At 48.3% G+C, this 18,284-nt stretch overlaps 1 protein-coding gene across 3 annotated transcripts in view; it reads left to right on the top strand.

Annotated features, from left to right (window-relative positions):
- Positions 1 to 5,029: 5,029 nt before the first annotated feature.
- ENAH (ENAH actin regulator) overlaps positions 5,030 to 18,284 on the top strand; it is a 151,357-nt gene continuing 138,102 nt past the window's right edge. Inside the window, exon 1 of one of the 3 annotated variants that reach the window (XM_064164592.1) lies at positions 5,030 to 5,310. In XM_064164592.1, coding sequence (XP_064020662.1) covers positions 5,306 to 5,310 — 5 coding nt within the window. In that variant the 5' untranslated portion in view covers positions 5,030 to 5,305. The remainder of the gene's footprint in view (positions 5,311 to 18,284) is intronic. The other 2 variants (XM_064164595.1, XM_064164596.1) reach the window with 2 other exon arrangements.

Genomic DNA, 18,284 nt, shown 5'->3' with positions numbered 1-18,284 from the left:
ATATATTTATGCTCTTGTCCTTACACAGCTCAGCAAGCAGACATCACCATTGTTTCCTTTCCACAGCCTATAATCTAATTCTTCCCACCAAAGCATCCCAGCGAGGCTCAAACTAGCACAAGCCCATGTCTGTATAGATACATCTGCTAGATATAGATCCTAGTCCTAGCAGGCAGTAAGTTATCCATGAGACAGCAATGTGCCTTTGTGGGCAGTGAGGCTAATGATATCTTGGGATGCATCAAGAAAAGTGTCTCCAGCAGGTCTAAAGAGATTCTCCTCCCCTCTACTCTGCCCTGATGAGACCACATCTGGAATACTGTATCCAGTTTTGGGGTCACCAATTCAAGAGAGACAGGAATTTACTGGAGAGACCCCAACAGAGAGCTATGAGGATGATTAAGGGACTTGAACATCTCTCTTATGAAGAAAGACTGAGAGAGCTGAGTCTGTTTAGTCTTGAAAAGGTGGAGAAGGGGATGTTATTGATGTCTCTAAATATCTGAGGGCTGGGTGTCAAGATGAAGGTGCCAGTCTCTTTTTGGTGGTGCCCAGTAATAGGACAAACAACAACAGGTATAAGCTGGAAGACAGCTCAACATGAGGAGAATTCTCTTTACTGTGGGGGTGCTGGAGCCCTGGAGCAGGCTGCCCAGAGAAGCAATGGAGTCTCCTTCTCTGGAGTTTCAGAACCTGCCTGCCACTTCAGGTAGTTGTAGACAGCAATGAGGTCTGCCCTGAGCCTCCTCTTCTGCAGGCTGCACACCCCCAGCTCCCTCAGCCTCTCCTCATAGGCTTTGTGTTCCAGGCCCCTCACCACCTTTGTTGCCCTTCTCTGGACACCTTCCAGCACCTCAACATCTCTCCTGAATTGAGGGGCCCAGAACTGGACACAGCACTCAAGCTGTGGCCTGAGCAGTTCTGAGTACAGGGACAGAATAACCTCCCTTGCCCTGCTGGCCACACTGCTCCTGATGCAGGCCAGGATGCCATTGGCTCTCTTGGCCACCTGGGCACACTGCTGCCTCATCTTCAGCCTATTATCTATCAGTACTCCCAGGTCCCTCTCCTCCTGGCTGCTTTCCAGCCACTCTGTCCCCAGCCTGGATGGGTTCCTCTGTGGCCTGCCCTAAATGATCCTGCTTTGGCAGCAGAGTTGGACAAGATGATCTTTAGAGCTCTCTTCCAACCCTTCTGTGGTTCTATGATTTTGCTGCCTTCAAGAGGCTTGTCACTGTCAGAATGGTTCTCCTTTCAAACCTTTTATATGGAAGATGGCTGTGCCAGGGGAAATTTAGGCTGGAGGTGAGGAGAAAGTTCTTCACTGAGAGAGTCACTGGACACTGGAATGGGCTGCCCGGGGAGGTGGTGGAGTCGCCGTCCCTGGAGCTGTTCAAGGCAGGATTGGACGTGGCACTTGGTGCCATGGTCTGGCCTTGAGCTCTGTGGTAAAGGGTTGGACTTGATGATCTATGAGGTCTCTTCCAACCTTGGTGATACTGTGATACTGCGACAGGGAGCTCAGATCTCAGAAAGTTCCTGAGTAGAGGTCCACTGTCAGTTGTTAAATAGTCCTCATTATTGCTGGAAGCAATTAAGGTAACTTTATTTACCAGATTCAATTATGTTCCCTTTTTCAGACTGCCTTTACGTTGTTGTCAGAGGTAACCACTTCATCTTTGAGAATATGATGCTGCTTTCCTCCTGATTACTCATCTGCATTTTGTGATTCACCTCTACTGCAACATTGTCATTGACATCATCCCTATGCCAGTAAAAATATGTTGATTTCCTTACTGAACTGTTATTCACTAACTTCAGCTTCAAAGCCTGTTCTTTGTCCTGAATTAGAAGTCTCTTACCAACTGACCATTTTTTTTCCCTCATTCACTTAACTCCTCACTCTATAACTGACACCATTCATTGACAGTGGGTGACTCTGCCTTAGGTACCATATTGGTCAAGAAAGAGGTTGTAAGCATAGTGTCAAACAACAGATTCATGGTGAAAAAAACCCACCCAACAAAACAAATCCACTTATATGTGTGAAACCTAGACCAGAAGTAGAGAAACTTAGATCAGAGAAAACTTAGAAGTATATACATTTATAAAATGCTTTACCTTTGTGTATCTGAAAGTCTAGAAAATTATAAAGATATATCACAGTATCACCAAGGTGGGAAGAGACCTCACAGATCATCAAGTCCAACCCTTTACCACAGAGCTCAAGGCCAGACCATGGCACCAAGTGCCACGTCCAGTCCTGCCTTGAACAGCTCCAGGGACGGCGACTCCACCACCTCCCCAGGCAGCCCATTCCAGTGTCCAATGACTCTCTCAGGGAAGAACTTTCTCCTCACCTCCAGCCTAAATTTCCCCTGGCACAGCCTGAGGCTGTGTCCTCTTGTTCTGGTGCTGGCCACCTGAGAGAAGAGAGCAACCTCCTCCTGGCCACAACCACCCCTCAGGTAGTTGTAGACAGCAATAAGGTCTCCCCTGAGCCTCCTCTTCTCCAGGCTAACCAATCCCAGCTCCCTCAGCCTCTCCTCCTAGGGCTGTGCTCAAGGCCTCTCCCCAGCCTCGTTGCCCTTCTCTGGACACGCTCAAGCATCTCAATGTCCCTCCTAAACTGGGGGGGCCCAGAACTGAACACAGCACTCAAGGTGTGGTCTAAGCAGTGCAGAGTACAGGGGCAGAATGACCTCCCTGCTCCTGCTGGCCACACCATTCCTGATGCAGGTCAGGATGCCACTGGCTCTCTTGGCCACCTGGGCACACTGCTGGCTCATGTTCAGGTGGGTATCAATCAGCATCCCCAGATTCCTTTCTGTTTGGCTGCTCTCCAGCCACTCCGACCCCAGCCTGTATCTCTGCATGGGGTTGCTGTGGCCAAAGTGCAGCACCCTGCACTTGGAGCTATTGAACACCATCCCCTTGGACTCTGCCCATCTGTCCAGGTGGTCAAGGTCCCACTGCAGAGCCCTTCTGCCCTCCAACCCAGCCACATCTGCCCCCAGCTTGGTGTCATCTGCAAACTTGCTGATGACTGACTCCATGCCCTCATCCAGATCATCTATGAAGATGTTAAAGAGGATGGGGCCCAGCACAGATCCCTGAGGGACACCACTAGTGACAGCTGCCAGCTGGATGTGGCACCATTCACCACCACTCTCTGGGTCCGGCCCTCCAGCCAGTTCCTAACCCAGCACAGAGTGTTACCATCCAAGCCGCGGGCTGACAGCTTAGCCAGCAGTTTGCTGTGGGGGACAGTGCCCAAGGCCTTGCTGAAGTCCAGACAGACCACATCCACAGGCCTCCCCACATCCACCAAGCAGTCACCTGATCATAGAAGGAGATCAGGTTGGAGAGGCAGGATCTGCCCTTCCTAAACCCATGCTGGCTGGACCTGAGCCCTTTGCCATCCCTCAGGTACGCTCTTATCACCCCCAAGCTAACCTGCTCCATCAGCTTCCCTGGCACTGAGGTCAGACTGACGGGTCTGCATTGATTCCTCACATATAATACATTTTCAAGAGCTAAAACTGAGAAACTATTGGCATTTGTTAGGGAAAAAATAAATCAGAGATGTAGAAGTAGTAGGATGCCTTAATGTCATTGGAAGTTGCACAAAGATTGGCACAAGACTTCTGTGAACAGATGAAAGGGAAGGAAAGACTGAGAAAATTGGGTCTTTTCAGTATGACAAATAGAAGACTGAGGGGAGATCTCATAAATGCTTAGAAATAGTGAGAGGGTGGGGGTCAGGATGGGACCAGCCTGTTTTCAGTGGTGCCCAGTGACAGGACAAGGGGTAACTGGCATCAACCCCAACATAAGAAGTTCCATCTAGACATGAGGAGGAACTTCTTTAAGGGTGACAGTACCCATAAACAGGCTGCCCAGAGAAGTGGTGGAGTCTCCACCTCTGGAGGCATTCAAAACCTGCCAGCACGTGTTCTTGGCTGACCTTCCCTAGATGAACCTGCCTTGGCAGGGGGGCTGGACGTGATGATCTCCAGAGGTCCCTTTCCAGCCCTGCCATTCTGCGACACTGTGGTGCCTGGCAGAAGCGAGCCGAACACAGGTTGTGCCTGCTGGATCTGCTGGGAGTACCAAAGGCTTTAACGCGTAGATTCGTGTTTAAGGCAGGTACGGGGCAACTGAAGGATGCAAAGCTGCAGCGACGTTCCTGCAGCCCTGCACACCGTGCCCTAGGCCATACGCTTCTCAGGGCACAGAGAGGCAAGGAGAAGATCCGAGGTCCCTGCCCCGCTCACGCCGCAGGGGTTAGGTTTTTGTTCCCTATACACACGCTCCTGTTTCGCCGCTGTGCCGAGTGCTGGGGCGGGCAGCACCCAGAGCAGGTCTCAGAGGGCCGGGATCAGGAGGAGCCTACTGCGGCAGCTGTTCACCACCGGCCATGGCAAAGCCCAGATGCCGAGAGGCGCCGGCCGGGACGCGGCGCCCGAGGTGCCCAGCTCCCGCCGCCGCTCCCAGGCGTCTCCCGGGCGCCAGGTCGCGGAACGGGCCGGGCTGCGCCGCCAGCACTCTCGGCAGGGCCCGCCGAAGGTCAGCCCTGTTCCGCTTGCCCCGGCCCCAGGCGAGGGCCGGCGTCAGGGGCTAGCCGCGGTGCCCTATCCCGCAGACCCGCGTAACAATGGCAAGGGGCTGCTGCAGAAGGAGTTGCCGTGAGCAACGGAGGGCGGGCCGCGGCACGTCTCCTGGGGAACCGCCGCCTCACCTGAGGACGGACGGACGGACGGACGGACAGTCCACGGGCGGCCCCGCCGGCCCCCAGCCCGCCCTGGCGCGGGGCCGCCGAGCCCCATTCACCCGCACGGGCGGGAGCGCGGCGGTGGGCGCGGCCTCCGCGGCCCGCCCCTTCCTCCCGCCTCCCCACCCCCCACCGCCCGCGTCCCCTCCGCACCGCCGCGCCGCGCCCCCCCGGCATCCGCCGCCGCTCCCCCAGCCCCGCCGGTGTCTCCGGCTTCCTCTGCGCGCCCCCCCGCCCGCCCCATTCTTCTCCTCCTCCTCGCCCCCCCCCGTCCTTCCCGCGCGTTGGTTCGCTCTTCCCCGCCCCTTTACCCCACCTCTCTCGTCCCCTCCCACCCCCCGGCTCCCCGCGGTGGTCTGGCCCGGCCCGGCGGCGGAGGGAGCGGCGGAGACGGGTGGGGAGGCGTTGGCGGCCGAGGGGGTCTCGCTGCCCGTTGACGCGTCAGCCCCTGCGGAGCGGCGAGAAGCGGAGCCGGGGAGAGAGCGGAGCGAGTGAGGGAGCGGGAGCGGCTCCCCGACCTCAGGCAGCACCATGAGGTGAGGGGCCGGCCCCGGAGCGGGCGGGCGGGCGCGCCGGTGGGGAGGGTTGGGGGGGGGAAAGGCTCCTTGTCTCCCACTAGAGACCGTGAACGGGGGTGGTGGTGGGGCGCTGCTCGGCCGGCGGAGGAGGGGGGGAGGCCGGGCTGAGGGGAGCCCCGCGGTGGGGGAGGGGCCCATTGTTAGTGGCTGTGGGGGAGGGGCCGCCCCGCCGTCCCCGTCCCCCGCGGCGGCGAAGTTGCGCTCGGCGGGCGGCAGCGGGGCCCGGGACGTGGTGCGGCGGCCCCGCTCCGGTGCTTCCCCCCGGGCCGGCCGTGGCGGTGTGCGCTGGCGCGGCGGGAGCCCCGTTGGCCCGGCTCCTTTCTTTCTTTCCTAGTGGTGGTTTTTTTTCCTCTCCCCCTTCCCCTCCACCTCAACCGGTGCATGTTGCATTGCAGCAGCAGCTGGGCTTTTCCCCGTGTAATCAATACGGAGGCGCCGGGGAGGGAGGTGGAGGGGGGATCCCCTTCTCGGTACTCGGGAAAGTGTCTCGTTTGGAGGTTTCGGATGTAAACACTGAGGTGGACGCGGCTGGGGGCCGGGGGAGGAGGGAGGGAGGGAAGGAGAGAAGGAGGTGGGTGCCTGTCTGCCTGCCTGCCCGCTTTGCCTTCCCGCCGGGGACTCCCGCTCCCTGCCGGCTCATTCATTTGAAGGCGATTTTTCTGCTTCCCTAGCCCGTCCTCCCCGCACCCCCCCCCCCCCCCCCCCCCCCCGCTCTTTTTAGTGCCTGTTTCCATAATCTTCTTTCTGGGATTGGTGCAGGACCTGGTGGGAAATGCGGCTCCATAGCCTGAGCGCTGCTTTGGCTGCTCGGGGACCTTGTGTTCCCTGCAGGCCTGTCCCTCACCTAAACAGCCTCCTCGCTTTGTTTTTTCTATTACACCCCACCACCCCACCATCCCCCCCCGACCCCCGGAAAATATTGTCTGCCTTGGCGATTGATTTTGAACCGCCTTTGTTTGAAAGTAGGTCCTTTGGAGGGTAGCTCGGCAAGCTTCGTAGGATGGAACCCATTGAATTTCACTGCTGCATGTAGCTGAGCCATTGGAGTGATCTGTAAATTGCAGTAAAACCCTCACCGCCTTTTTTTCCCCCTTAACTTTTAAGGCTTCCTTTTCACCCGGTGTGTGCTGCACTTGGAAAGGGTGGCACTGCAGCGGGAAGCATGGGAGCAGTCTCCCTGCTGTTTGGGTTAGAATCGTGTTCTGTTTCCCCCTGGTTTTCTTTGTTAACCGCTGGTTGTTGACATCCTCCGTTATTTTAAGCTTTATCTCGTGGTAATTTATTCTCAGTTCACTCCTGTCGCTGGTGTAGAGGTCAGATACCCTGCAAATGAAAAGTTAGGACTTTGGTAAACTTGCAGTTCCTATCTAGATTCTTTTAACAGAGGTGGTTTGGGCTTCCTTTATTGCCTTGGCTGTCTTTTAACGCAGTGAGCGCTGTGAATCTAGCAAGGGTTGGCATAAATGTTTTGTGAATCCCTTTGGATATTTAGGTTTCTTACTGGCAAAAAGTGCTTGAGTTGTGTGGGTGATGGTGAGCGAAGTAAGCTGTACCAGCAAGGCTACTCTTTTGCTGATGTAACTGTGTGTGTGTGCTAGGACTTCTGCCAGCTTGGAGGGAGCACAAATATTTCTCTTAACCAGCATAACAGGAAAGTGTCTAGGTTGAACCTACCCTTAGGTTGCTTATTTAGATGTTTGAACAGTTGACTTGAAGCAGTTAGTAAATATAGGCAAATGAATACATTGCAGGTCTGAAACTTTTTACCCCCTTGTGAGTGCAGAGCATTAAGCTGGGTAAGAGGGAAATGTAGGTACGAGTTGGTCTGCATGGCCATTGGGTGTTTCAAAGAAATCTGATTTCAGGAACATTTGGTTCCAAGCCTTTTGGGGGGAAAAAAAGAAGCAAGCTGTACCAATTAAACTACACAGACTGAGAAAATGATGTGGTTAAAGAAGTATTTTCTCTCTATAGAGGCACTATTAAAATTGCCTCAGTTTCATTTAATTGGTCCAACTGCAGCACAATGGCAAGCTTTCACTGCACGCTCTCTCTTTGGACTTGTTTGGGCTGTGGTTGATGTTGTATTTCTGAAACGTGTTTGAACAATATCTTCACGCTGTGTTTTGTTGGGGCAATGTCTTTTCATGCATGTTTGCTGGTCAAGGCAAGTTGTGATGCTGGGGGAGTGACAGTGTGGATGGAACAAGTGCTTCATGTCTGGCATTTCATATAGGTATCTCCTCTGTTTGCAGTGCTGTTTAATCATAGCAGTTAAGAGTAAAAAGGTAATTTTTGTGCAGTTGGTGCTCCAGGGAACAAGTGCTTCATGTCTGGCATTTCATATAGGTATCTCCTCTGTTTGCAGTGCTGTTTAATCATAGCAGTTAAGAGTAAAAAGGTAATTTTTGTGCAGTTGGTGCTCCAGGGACTGTGGAAAGCAGTAACTACAAGAAGTCACTCTGAGGTTACTGTGAAATGCATTCAGTTTCCCTTCTGTTTTTTAGCACATGTGTGTATGAGTGCCTATTTTTTACCCATTGTGAGCCTGAATTGATTTTGGTGATTTTGTGTTGAGATCATGTAATTGTAGAATGGTTTGGGTCAGAGAGGACTTTAAAGGTCATCTAATTTCAACTGTTCTGCCATGGGCACAAACATCTAACACTAGACCAGGCTGGACGAGGCCCTATCCAACCTGGCCTTGAATGCTTCAAGGGAGGGGACATCCTCATCCACAAGGTCTCATATCTTATCTGGGTGGATAGCTGGTTGAAGAGCAGACTGGTTTTCCTTATGTCAAATAAAGCTAAATTTCATTGTAAAAGAACATGTCCATATCATAAAATAACCAGCAATTCAGGGAGACACATCAGTGGTATGCAAGAATTCTTCCAGAAGCCTGCTTTGTGTTTGAATTAAAATGATATACTCCTTGAGTAGCACCTGTTAGGGGTTTTAGGTTGCAGATAAACTTTGAATATTCAATATCCCAGTTAAATGGTCTAGCCTAAGGATGAAGTTACTTGGTTCAAGGAGCCAGCTTGAATAGGGCTTGTGTGTATCTCCCTTCCCTTGCTTTAGGTAAACAGTTGATTCCCAGTAACACCTGTTATTCTTACTGTCTTGTGGTTAGCTGACTACTGCTCTTAACAGAGCTTCCTGAATACACTTACTTCATACTAGGTAGCCAGGAATAGGTGTATTCAGTGAGATTTCCATTTGCTAGCTGATTGGAATGTGCTAGGGGAAAAAAGGTAGTTAAGATCTGAGCTAGCAGCACAGTTTGGTGCCCCTGCTCTGGTGACAGCAGAACTTCCCATTGTATTCATATGAGAAGAACATGTATGAACATATTTTTGTTGAAGCATGTGTTGAAATTTTTATCACAGAAGCTGATAAAATTGTTACAGCTGTGATTCTACAGTGAAGGTTAACTGAGTTATCTTCGTTTCTTTTTAAACCTAGCTCATTTTGTATGTTAACTCCAATAAAAATAAATGAGCTTTCCAAGATCCTGACTTCTTTCTTTTATTTTTTAATCAAACTGTACAGCCTTCTCCTGGGATTACTACATCCATTTCTTTGTGTGGGAAAGAATTATTTTTCATTAGTGTTTTAGTGAGAAAGCAGACTGCTTAGTCTGGTTTCATTACCCAAGTTTCAGGAACTGGGGAAAGAAACAGTATATTAAGGAAAAAAAATCAGAATTCCAGCATTTCCAGAGCCCAGTATATTCATTTGTGTTTATGATGGGCTACTATGTACAGATCCTAAGTCTGGATGTTCATTCTGTGTTTAGATGGGGCAAGCAGCTAAGTCATTACAGATTTTTGCCTTGTTAGAAAATCATGTTGTGCCCTCATTTGTGTTTTCAAGGTAAAAAGACAGCCAAAGTTGTGCTTTGTAAACCATATTGAAATTACTACATGCTTATGTTCAGCAGCTTCTCTACTCAAGTGTGATCCTTTAGAATGTAATTCTAAAGTACTGATAGATAGGAGCTGAAGATGAGGCAGCAGTGTGCCCAGGTGGCCAAGAGAGCCAATGGCATCCTGGGCTGGCTCAGGAGCAGTGTGGCCAGCAGGACAAGGGAGGTTCTTCTGCCCCTGTACTCAGCACTGGTCAGGCCACACCTTGAGTGCTGTGTCCAGTTCTGGGCTCCTCAATTCAAGAGAGATGTTGAGGTGCTGGAAGGTGTCCAGAGAAGGGCAACAAAGGTGGTGAGGGGCCTGGAACACAAAGCCTATGAGGAGAGGCTGAGGGAGCTGGGGGTGTGCAGCCTGCAGAAGAGGAGGCTCAGGGCAGAGCTCATTGCTGTCTACAGCTACCTGAAGGGAGGCTGTAGCCAGGTGGGGTTGGTCTCTTCTGCCAGGCAACCAGCAATAGAACAAGGGGACACAGTCTCAAGTTGTGCCAGGGGAGGTCTAGGCTGTATGTTAGGAGGAAGTTGTTGTCAGAGAGTGATTGGCATTGGAATGGGCTGCCCAGGGAGGTGGTGGAGTCACCATCCCTGGAGGTGTTGAAGCAAAGCCTGGCTGAGGCACTTAGTGCCATGGTCTGGTTGACTGGCTAGGGCTGGGTGCTAGGTTGGCCTGGCTGATCTTGGAGGTCTCTTCCAACCTGCTTGATTCTGTGATTCTAATTCATGTTATCATTGAGAAGTCAGTGTGTTTTGTGCCTGGTTAGTAAGCTTTCATTATAGCTTGAATATTGTGCTAAGAAATCCAATACCATACTCACTGTTGGTTTTGTTTTTTTTTAAAGCTCTCTAATAGATGAGTGGAAGCTCACAGCAGGAGTAACAAAACATGTGCCTTCATTAGGAGTAGGGATTCCTGGAGGAACCCACACATGTTTCCCAGGGTTTCCAGAGAAGTGGGTATACAAGAGCATTGTATTATTAGTGACAGTTCAGTCTTCTGCACTTATTTAAGGTAGTAAAGCACCAGAGAAGCAAAGCCATTATTTTAATTGGTGGCTTTAAGTTCTCATGTACAGCAGTAGGTAGGGTGACACTTTGGGATTGTGCCTTCAGTCAGGTATAATAGTTGCACAAATAGCATATTTGAGGTAGAAAACTTAATCTAGTTGAGAAATACTTGACAAAAAGTTAGAAGAGCAAGCAGGCAGTTCAATTAGAGTAGATACACTTAAGTGCAACCAGTACTGTTCCTAAACTTGCTCCTATCTCAAGAGTAACATTGGTGGTGCAGGCAGAATGGTTTCTTTTCCTTTTTTTTCTTCCCCAGATGGATAAAAGAATTCAGGTTACTTTCCTTGTTCTTAAGTAAACTAACAGGTGGGCTGATTTATCTGTCTGATTGAAGAGCAGTCTTTAACTTCATTTGTGGCAGTTGCAAATAGCTCCTGGACAGGTTGTTTCTGCCCACATGATCATAGAATCAACCAGGTTGGAAGAGACTTCCAGGATCACCCAGGCCAACCTAGCACCCAGCCCTAGCCAGTCAACCAGACCATGGCACTAAGTGCCTCAGCCAGGCTTTGCTTCAACACCTCCAGACACGGTGCCTCCACCACCTCCCTGGGCAGCCCATTCCAATGCCAATCACTCTCTCTGCCAACAACTTCCTCCTAACATCCAGCCTAGACCTTTCCCAGCACAACTTCAGACTGTGTCCCCTTGTTCTGTTGCTGATATGGAATCTGACAGCTGTTTTGCCCCTGAGATCTCTGGATAGCTTAGTGAATTGTTTTGATAGCAAAAGTTAAGTTTCTTTCAGGGATTACTGTGTGGATGGAGAGTGCAGCAATCAGAATGCTTTAGAAGTTCTTTAGGAGCATCTTAGCAGGGATGTTGTCAGGCTTTAAAAATTAGAAGCAGTTTGGGGGTGAGTTCAGTTCAGGAATGCTGCTCGGAAGGGTATGCACAAGGATTCTTTTTGATTCTAGTTTGGGACCTAATGTGATTTGTTGTTGGAGGTCAGAGGACAAGACTGAGTTAGTGTCCTGCTTCAACCACAGTAGTGTATGCTAGTTTGGGACCTAATGTGATTTGTTGTTGGAGGTCAGAGGACAAGACTGAGTTAGTGTCCTGCTTCAACCACAGTGGTGTATGCTAGTTTGGGACAATGTTATTTGTTGTTGGGAGGCCAGAAGACAAGACTGAGGTAGTGTCCTGCTTCAACCACAGTAGTGTATGCTAGTTTGGGACAATGTTATTTGTTGTTGGGAGGTCAGAGGACAAGACTGAGGTAGTGTCCTGCTTCAACCACAGTAGTGTATGCTAGTTTGGGACAATGTTATTTGTTGTTGGGAGGCCAGAAGACAAGACTGAGTTAGTGTCCTGCTTCAACCACAGTAGTTGTATGCTAGTTTGGGACCTAATGTGATTTGTTGTTGGAGGTCAGAGGATAAGACTGAGTTAGTGTCCTGCTTCAACCACAGTGGTGTATGCTAGTTTGGGACCTAATGTGATTTGTTGTTGGAGGTCAGAGGACAAGACTGAGTTAGTGTCCTGCTTCAACCACAGTGGTGTATGCTAGTTTGGGACCTAATGTGATTTGTTGTTGGAGGTCAGAGGACAAGACTGAGTTAGTGTCCTGCTTCAACCACAGTAGTTGTATGCTAGTTTGGGACCTAATGTGATTTGTTGTTGGAGGTCAGAGGATAAGACTGAGTTAGTGTCCTGCTTCAACCACAGTGGTGTATGCTAGTTTGGGACCTAATGTGATTTGTTGTTGGAGGTCAGAGGACAAGACTGAGTTAGTGTCCTGCTTCAACCACAGTGGTGTATGCTAGTTTGGGACCTAATGTGATTTGTTGTTGGAGGTCAGAGGACAAGACTGAGTTAGTGTCCTGCTTCAACCACAGTAGTGTATGCTAGTTTGGGACCTAATGTGATTTGTTGTTGGAGGTCAGAGGACAAGACTGAGTTGGTGTCCCGCTTCAACCACAATAGTGTAAGAGTCTTTTTTTCTCCACTTCCATAAAAAGGAGAGAGATTCTTCTTCCAGCACCTGTTTTGGTGGATGCTTTGCTAGCACACTTAGGCCCTGGGTGACGTATCTCAGCGCTGCCTTAGGCATGTGATTGGAAACACTTTGTAATGAGGACTGCTTCTTGCCATGCCCCTGCGTTTCACGCAGAGCTATTCCAGAGGCAGGTCATTGAACCACCGCGTAGAGTAATTTGCTTTCATGACTAGGGAGCAAATGTATTTTCTGAAACAGATATTATTCCCTTCTTTACATTGACCTTTATGTGGAATTGTTGTTGACAGTTCAGGCATGCTTCTACTTAGCAGTGTAGAAGTGCATCTGCCAGCTCTCTAAACATCCGGACGTGTTTAGGTTTTAGGAGTGCTGCAGCGTTGAGAGAAAGCAGAACAAACATAATCTTTATGTTTGATTAATAAAAAGACTTCTGGTAGTAGCTAAAGGTAACTGTAGCAGAGACAGAAGTCCCACAATCCTTGTGGAATGGTTTCAGTGTATTTAAGTGGTATTTGATGGTGCCTACCTCTCTGTCCCACCTCTGCTTTTCCCTGCCAGTCCTTCTGAGTTGTATAAAACTACCTTGTGTTCTCGGGCTGTTGGCATCTCTCTTGGGATTAAGAAGGGAGCAAAGCCACTTTAGTATCTGTCAGTATTTAAATCTGCCAGATAGAGGCAGTTCTGTGTCCCTACTGCCCTTCCCCTCCCCGAAGTTCCAAGTCTGGAAAAGAATAAGCTTCATATATAGCTTCTTGTTGTTGTTAAATAAGTAACAGAATATTCCCCCACCCTTCCCCCTCTCTTTTAGAAATGGCTGCATTACCTTATTTTAATTTCTACTTTTTCTAACCTAAGGAAAAAAAAACCCACAACATTAAATGCCTGAATCTGAAGTAGTTTTGCCTTGTATTGGCACAGAGCACTTTAAAACAGGTTTTGGATGAAAATGGTTGAGTTTTATTTCAGACTCCTAATGAATTGTCCTAATAATTAATAAACCTCTGCCCTACTGTCACTTGTTACAAGTCTCCTTCACTTCACCTGTCTTAAATTAATGGAACAGATATATATTTTTTAACCTTCTTTAATTTGTGCTTAAAATTGAACACAGTAAAGCTCTGCTAGGAAACTTTTCCTGTCTTTTTGAATGCATTTACAGTGAACTGCAGTTGCCTGCTGTGGATTAAGTTGAACAAGACTTTACCACTTCAGAGTAAGCATTGTTGTCTGAAATAGATAGTGTGACCAGACTGACAAAATAGTGAAACCTAATCCAAATGAACCTAATTATGGCAGAGATAATAAATAAAAGTAGTGAAGGGCAGCACTGTCAGTGCTGAAGCTCAGCATTTGTAGGGGTAGGTCTAATCACTGAAAATAATTACTTAAGGCAGGTATAATTTGGTTGTAGTTAAGTACTGTGATAGCAAAACTACAGAAGCTCTTGGAGATTGTTTAGAGGTACTTTTTATTCCTCGTTCAGAGTACTCCTGCTTTGACAGGAGTCTCCTGAGTGTTGTCAGAACTCAAGAAGCCACTATTATACCTTAATTTAACTTTGCACACTGGTGTAATTAGTTGAATCAGTCTGGTGGAGGGTTGTGATGCAGGAAGGAGCTGATACTTTGTGTGACCATTTTGTGTGTGTATGTACATGACATAAAGGCATTTTAAGCATAGGGCTGCTTTCCTTGTCAGCTGTGAACCCTCTAGTCTGAAACTGAGTGTGGAGACAGTAGTCACTGTATAGTAGTCACTACATTTGGTTAGAGCCTAGTGTTTGGGGGGCGAGTGATGATGTGAAAGACCAACCCAGCTCACTGTTCTTCTGATCAAGAGAAAGCTGAGGAAGTAGATTCATCTTAGAAAGCTTGCAGGGAATCTGTGTCTAATCATGAGTAGAAGAGCTGATTAATGTCTAGAACACTTGAGTAGTAAATTGTTGCTAATAAACTGAAGCAGAAGCTGAATCTAGTACTTCAGCTATCTCCTTGTAGAAATGTTTGGGCTGAAAACGACCTTTAAGACCATCACATCTAATTATGTCAGTGTTACTTTGTTGGAGAGTGATTGAGAATAAGCTTATGTGGCATTTCAGTGGTCTCTGGGGTGTTAGCTGTGGGGTTAGGGATGTAGTAATGTGTGCATGAGATGAATATTTTGACTTGAAATAGGTAGGTTGGACTGGATGATCTTGGAGGTCTCTTCCAACCTGGTTGATTCTATGATTTATATATATATATACACACACACAAGGTAAATTAGAAAGTGCACTCTAAAGCTCTTGGGCTGTAATCTCAAGGGTTGTAATAACACTGCTGTTCTGGTTTCCACCATGCAGTGTGAAGAGTGTGGCAGCCTTTAGCTGAGTGTGGCAGCCTTTAGCTGAGTGTGGCAGCCTTTAGCTGAGTGTGGCAGCCTTTAGCTGAGTGTGGCAGCCTTTAGCTGAGTGTGGCAGCCTTTAGCTGAGTGTGGCAGCCTTTAGCTGAGTGTGGCAGCCTTTAGCTGAGTGTGGCAGCCTTTAGCTGAGTGTGGCAGCCTTTAGCTGAGTGTGGCAGCCTTTAGCTGAGTGTGGCAGCCTTTAGCTGAGTGTGGCAGCCTTTAGCTGAGTGTGGCAGCCTTTAGCTGAGTGTGGCAGCCTTTAGCTGAGTGTGGCAGCCTTTAGCTGAGTGTGGCAGCCTTTAGCTGAGTGTGGCAGCCTTTAGCTGAGTGTGGCAGCCTTTAGCTGAGTGTGGCAGCCTTTAGCTGAGTGTGGCAGCCTTTAGCTGAGTGTGGCAGCCTTTAGCTGAGTGTGGCAGCCTTTAGCTGAGTGTGGCAGCCTTTAGCTGAGTGTGGCAGCCTTTAGCTGAGTGTGGCAGCCTTTAGCTGAGTGTGGCAGCCTTTAGCTGAGTGTGGCAGCCTTTAGCTGAGTGTGGCAGCCTTTAGCTGAGTGTGGCAGCCTTTAGCTGAGTGTGGCAGCCTTTAGCTGAGTGTGGCAGCCTTTAGCTGAGTGTGGCAGCCTTTAGCTGAGTGTGGCAGCCTTTAGCTGAGTGTGGCAGCCTTTAGCTGAGTGTGGCAGCCTTTAGCTGAGTGTGGCAGCCTTTAGCTGAGTGTGGCAGCCTTTAGCTGAGTGTGGCAGCCTTTAGCTGAGTGTGGCAGCCTTTAGCTGAGTGTGGCAGCCTTTAGCTGAGTGTGGCAGCCTTTAGCTGAGTGTGGCAGCCTTTAGCTGAGTGTGGCAGCCTTTAGCTGAGTGTGGCAGCCTTTAGCTGAGTGTGGCAGCCTTTAGCTGAGTGTGGCAGCCTTTAGCTGAGTGTGGCAGCCTTTAGCTTAGTGATCAACTCAGTTTACTGCCTCACATATGAATCATTCTTAAAACTATTACTGCTGAATTTTACCCCTGACCTTACAACTAAGTTGTGAGGTGGAGTTATCTGGGCTGCTGGGTTCAGGGACTTCATTTTGTATGTTGGTAGTGTCTTTGAGTAGTCTTCATAAAGTTTGGAAGAACCACTGTTCTTGGTTTGACATACTATAAAGGCAGCTGTAAAACTAAAGGATATTTTTTATTTGCTGTGCATTTCTTATTCCCTGGTAGAACAGTTCTGTATTCCTGTAATTGCCACCCTTTCCTACAGTAGCTAAATCCACAAATGGGTGGCAATAAAATAAACACAAAGGTTGCCTTACAGGTTATGAGCGCTGCTGCTGTAGCTGTGTTGCTCTAAGGATCTAAACAAGACAAAGGTTTTATAAGGAGAGGCAATATCTTTTATTAGATCAACTGCTGCAGTGGTGGGAAACAGGACAGGGCCAAGCTTTCAAACATTCAAGTGCTGAGTTCCTCAGAAAGTTACTCAATTCTTTGGAGACACCATGTGGAGATTTTGTATTGTGTGGATGGTTGCAGGCATGATGCAGCTGCAGGTAAACGTTGCTGTGTGGTTAGTGTGTGTGTGTGGTGGGGGTTTGTTGGTGTTTTTCCTTTTTCTTCTCATATATAGTTAATAGTTTTGGGGTTCTGACCTAGTAGCAATATTTGGTGTCATTTGTATTTCAAAGAATATATAGTCAGGAGATCAAAAACAGGTATGCAGCTGTAGGATACTATTGAAATTCCCCTTTGTTTTCTGCACTACTCTGCAAGGATGATGTGTGCATAGAGATTGCATGGCAGAGAAAAAAACTCCAAAAGTAGACCTGAAAATACTTTCCTAATGTTGCTGTTCCCATGTAAAATGTGAAGGTGTGTTTTCCTCTGAAGCATCTTCCCTCTGAGAATCCCTGGGAAAAAATGATGCTCAGAATGCCTTGCTTGAGGAGCCCTTCTGTGTTGCTTCTTTGGGGATGTGATCTTGGTCACTTGTGTGACTTGTGCCTAGTAAATCTGTAAGGTGAAAGTGGATTGCATTGCAAATCTTTAGGCCTGACTAATGCTTAACAATACTTAACAGTAGGGTTTTATTTTTGCCCTGTTGGAATCCCTAGTTAGTCATCATAGGCTAGAAGAGTGTACAGTTAAGCCAGTTGTGGATGCTCTGAATATTTTACCTTCAATTCATGTATATCTTTCAGCCACATGGGTGCAAATCAAGCAACTTCTCCTCTTCCAGTCCTCTCTGCTCCCAAAATAGAGAGAAAACACTGCCCCCTAATGCATACCCTGCCCCCTAATGCATACCCTGCCCCCAATACGTACCCTTAACCTCTGTGTGTGAAGGTGCTCCTTTGTTGGGGATTCCCAGTGCTTGATGTAAAGTCTTCACCTATTGACTTCTGTCTGGTCTGGTCTGTGTCTCCCTAGTTAGTGAATAAAGAGGGAAAGAAGTGACTGCATGCTGTGAGAAATCTTTTTAGCTGTTTTGGGAAGCAATTGCTTGTTTATCAGTGTTACACTTGGCATTATCTAGTCCTTATACAGTAAGTGCTTCCTAACTGTTTTTCCCTTAACTTGTTCTTCTGAGTGAATTCTGCATATTTTCTAAGTGCTGTTAGGATGAAGACTGAGCTGTTAGGAGCTGCACTAGGAATGCTTTCAGGTTTGGTGATGTATATAGTGGCAGCCTGCATGTATTGGAAATCTTATATTTGGTTTTCCTCCTTCTGAATTGAATTGAGCTCCCTGTCTTCAAGGATGTCTGCAGTCAGGGTGGCTGTAGGGGGAGGACTCGCCCTAAAACCCAATTGTTAAGATATTTTGGCTGTAATTCTCAAGATTTTTTTAACCATAGGTTTGTCTGGGAGTGGAGAGGGTGTTTGAAAAACCAAACAGAGCCAAACAAACCCTAGAACTGGCAACAACAACAAAAACCCCACAAAGAAACAAAAGCAGAGAGAGGAGTTTGTCCAATTTGGTGCTGCATATTTTCATGTAATGTATGATGTACCAATATGGCAATTTGCCAACTGGGAAGGGAGGCTGTTTAAAAAGAGGAGGAGGGTGGGAATGGGGGCAGTGCTTTTATAAAACTCCACTAAACCACAAAGAAACAAAAGCCAGAGAGGAATCTCCCAGTTTTGGGGCTGCATATTTTCATGTAGCAAATGATATATCAGCGTGCCAATTCCCTAGGCAGGTCAGTGGCTGTAGTTTTTCTGTTCTTTGGGGAAGAGGGAGAGATTTTTGTGCATTTCATGCTGTCTTACAAATACTTTCTCTCCCATAAAAAGGAATATGGTTTAGATGCCTACACATAGTTTAGCTTCAAAAGTCCTAACAGATCACAGATGCAAAAAATTGGAGAATCAACTAGGTTGGAAGAGACCTCCAAGATCATCCAGGCCAACCTAGCACCCAGCCCTAGCCAGTCAACCAGACCATGGCACTAAGTGCCTCAGCCAGGCTTTGCTTCAACACCTCCAGGGACAGTGCCTCCACCACCTCCCTGGGCAGCCCATTCCAATGCCAATCACTCTCTCTGGGAAGAACTTCCTCCTAACATCCAGCCTAGACCTTCCCAGGCACAACTCCAGACTGTGTCCCCTTGTTCTGTTGCTGGC

This window comes from Pogoniulus pusillus, chromosome 25 (assembly GCF_015220805.1).
Source record: "Pogoniulus pusillus isolate bPogPus1 chromosome 25, bPogPus1.pri, whole genome shotgun sequence".
NCBI classification, from domain to species: Eukaryota; Metazoa; Chordata; class Aves; order Piciformes; family Lybiidae; genus Pogoniulus; species Pogoniulus pusillus.
The sequence above is the reverse complement of the archived record's forward strand: the minus strand, read 5'-3'. Positions and strand labels throughout refer to the sequence as shown.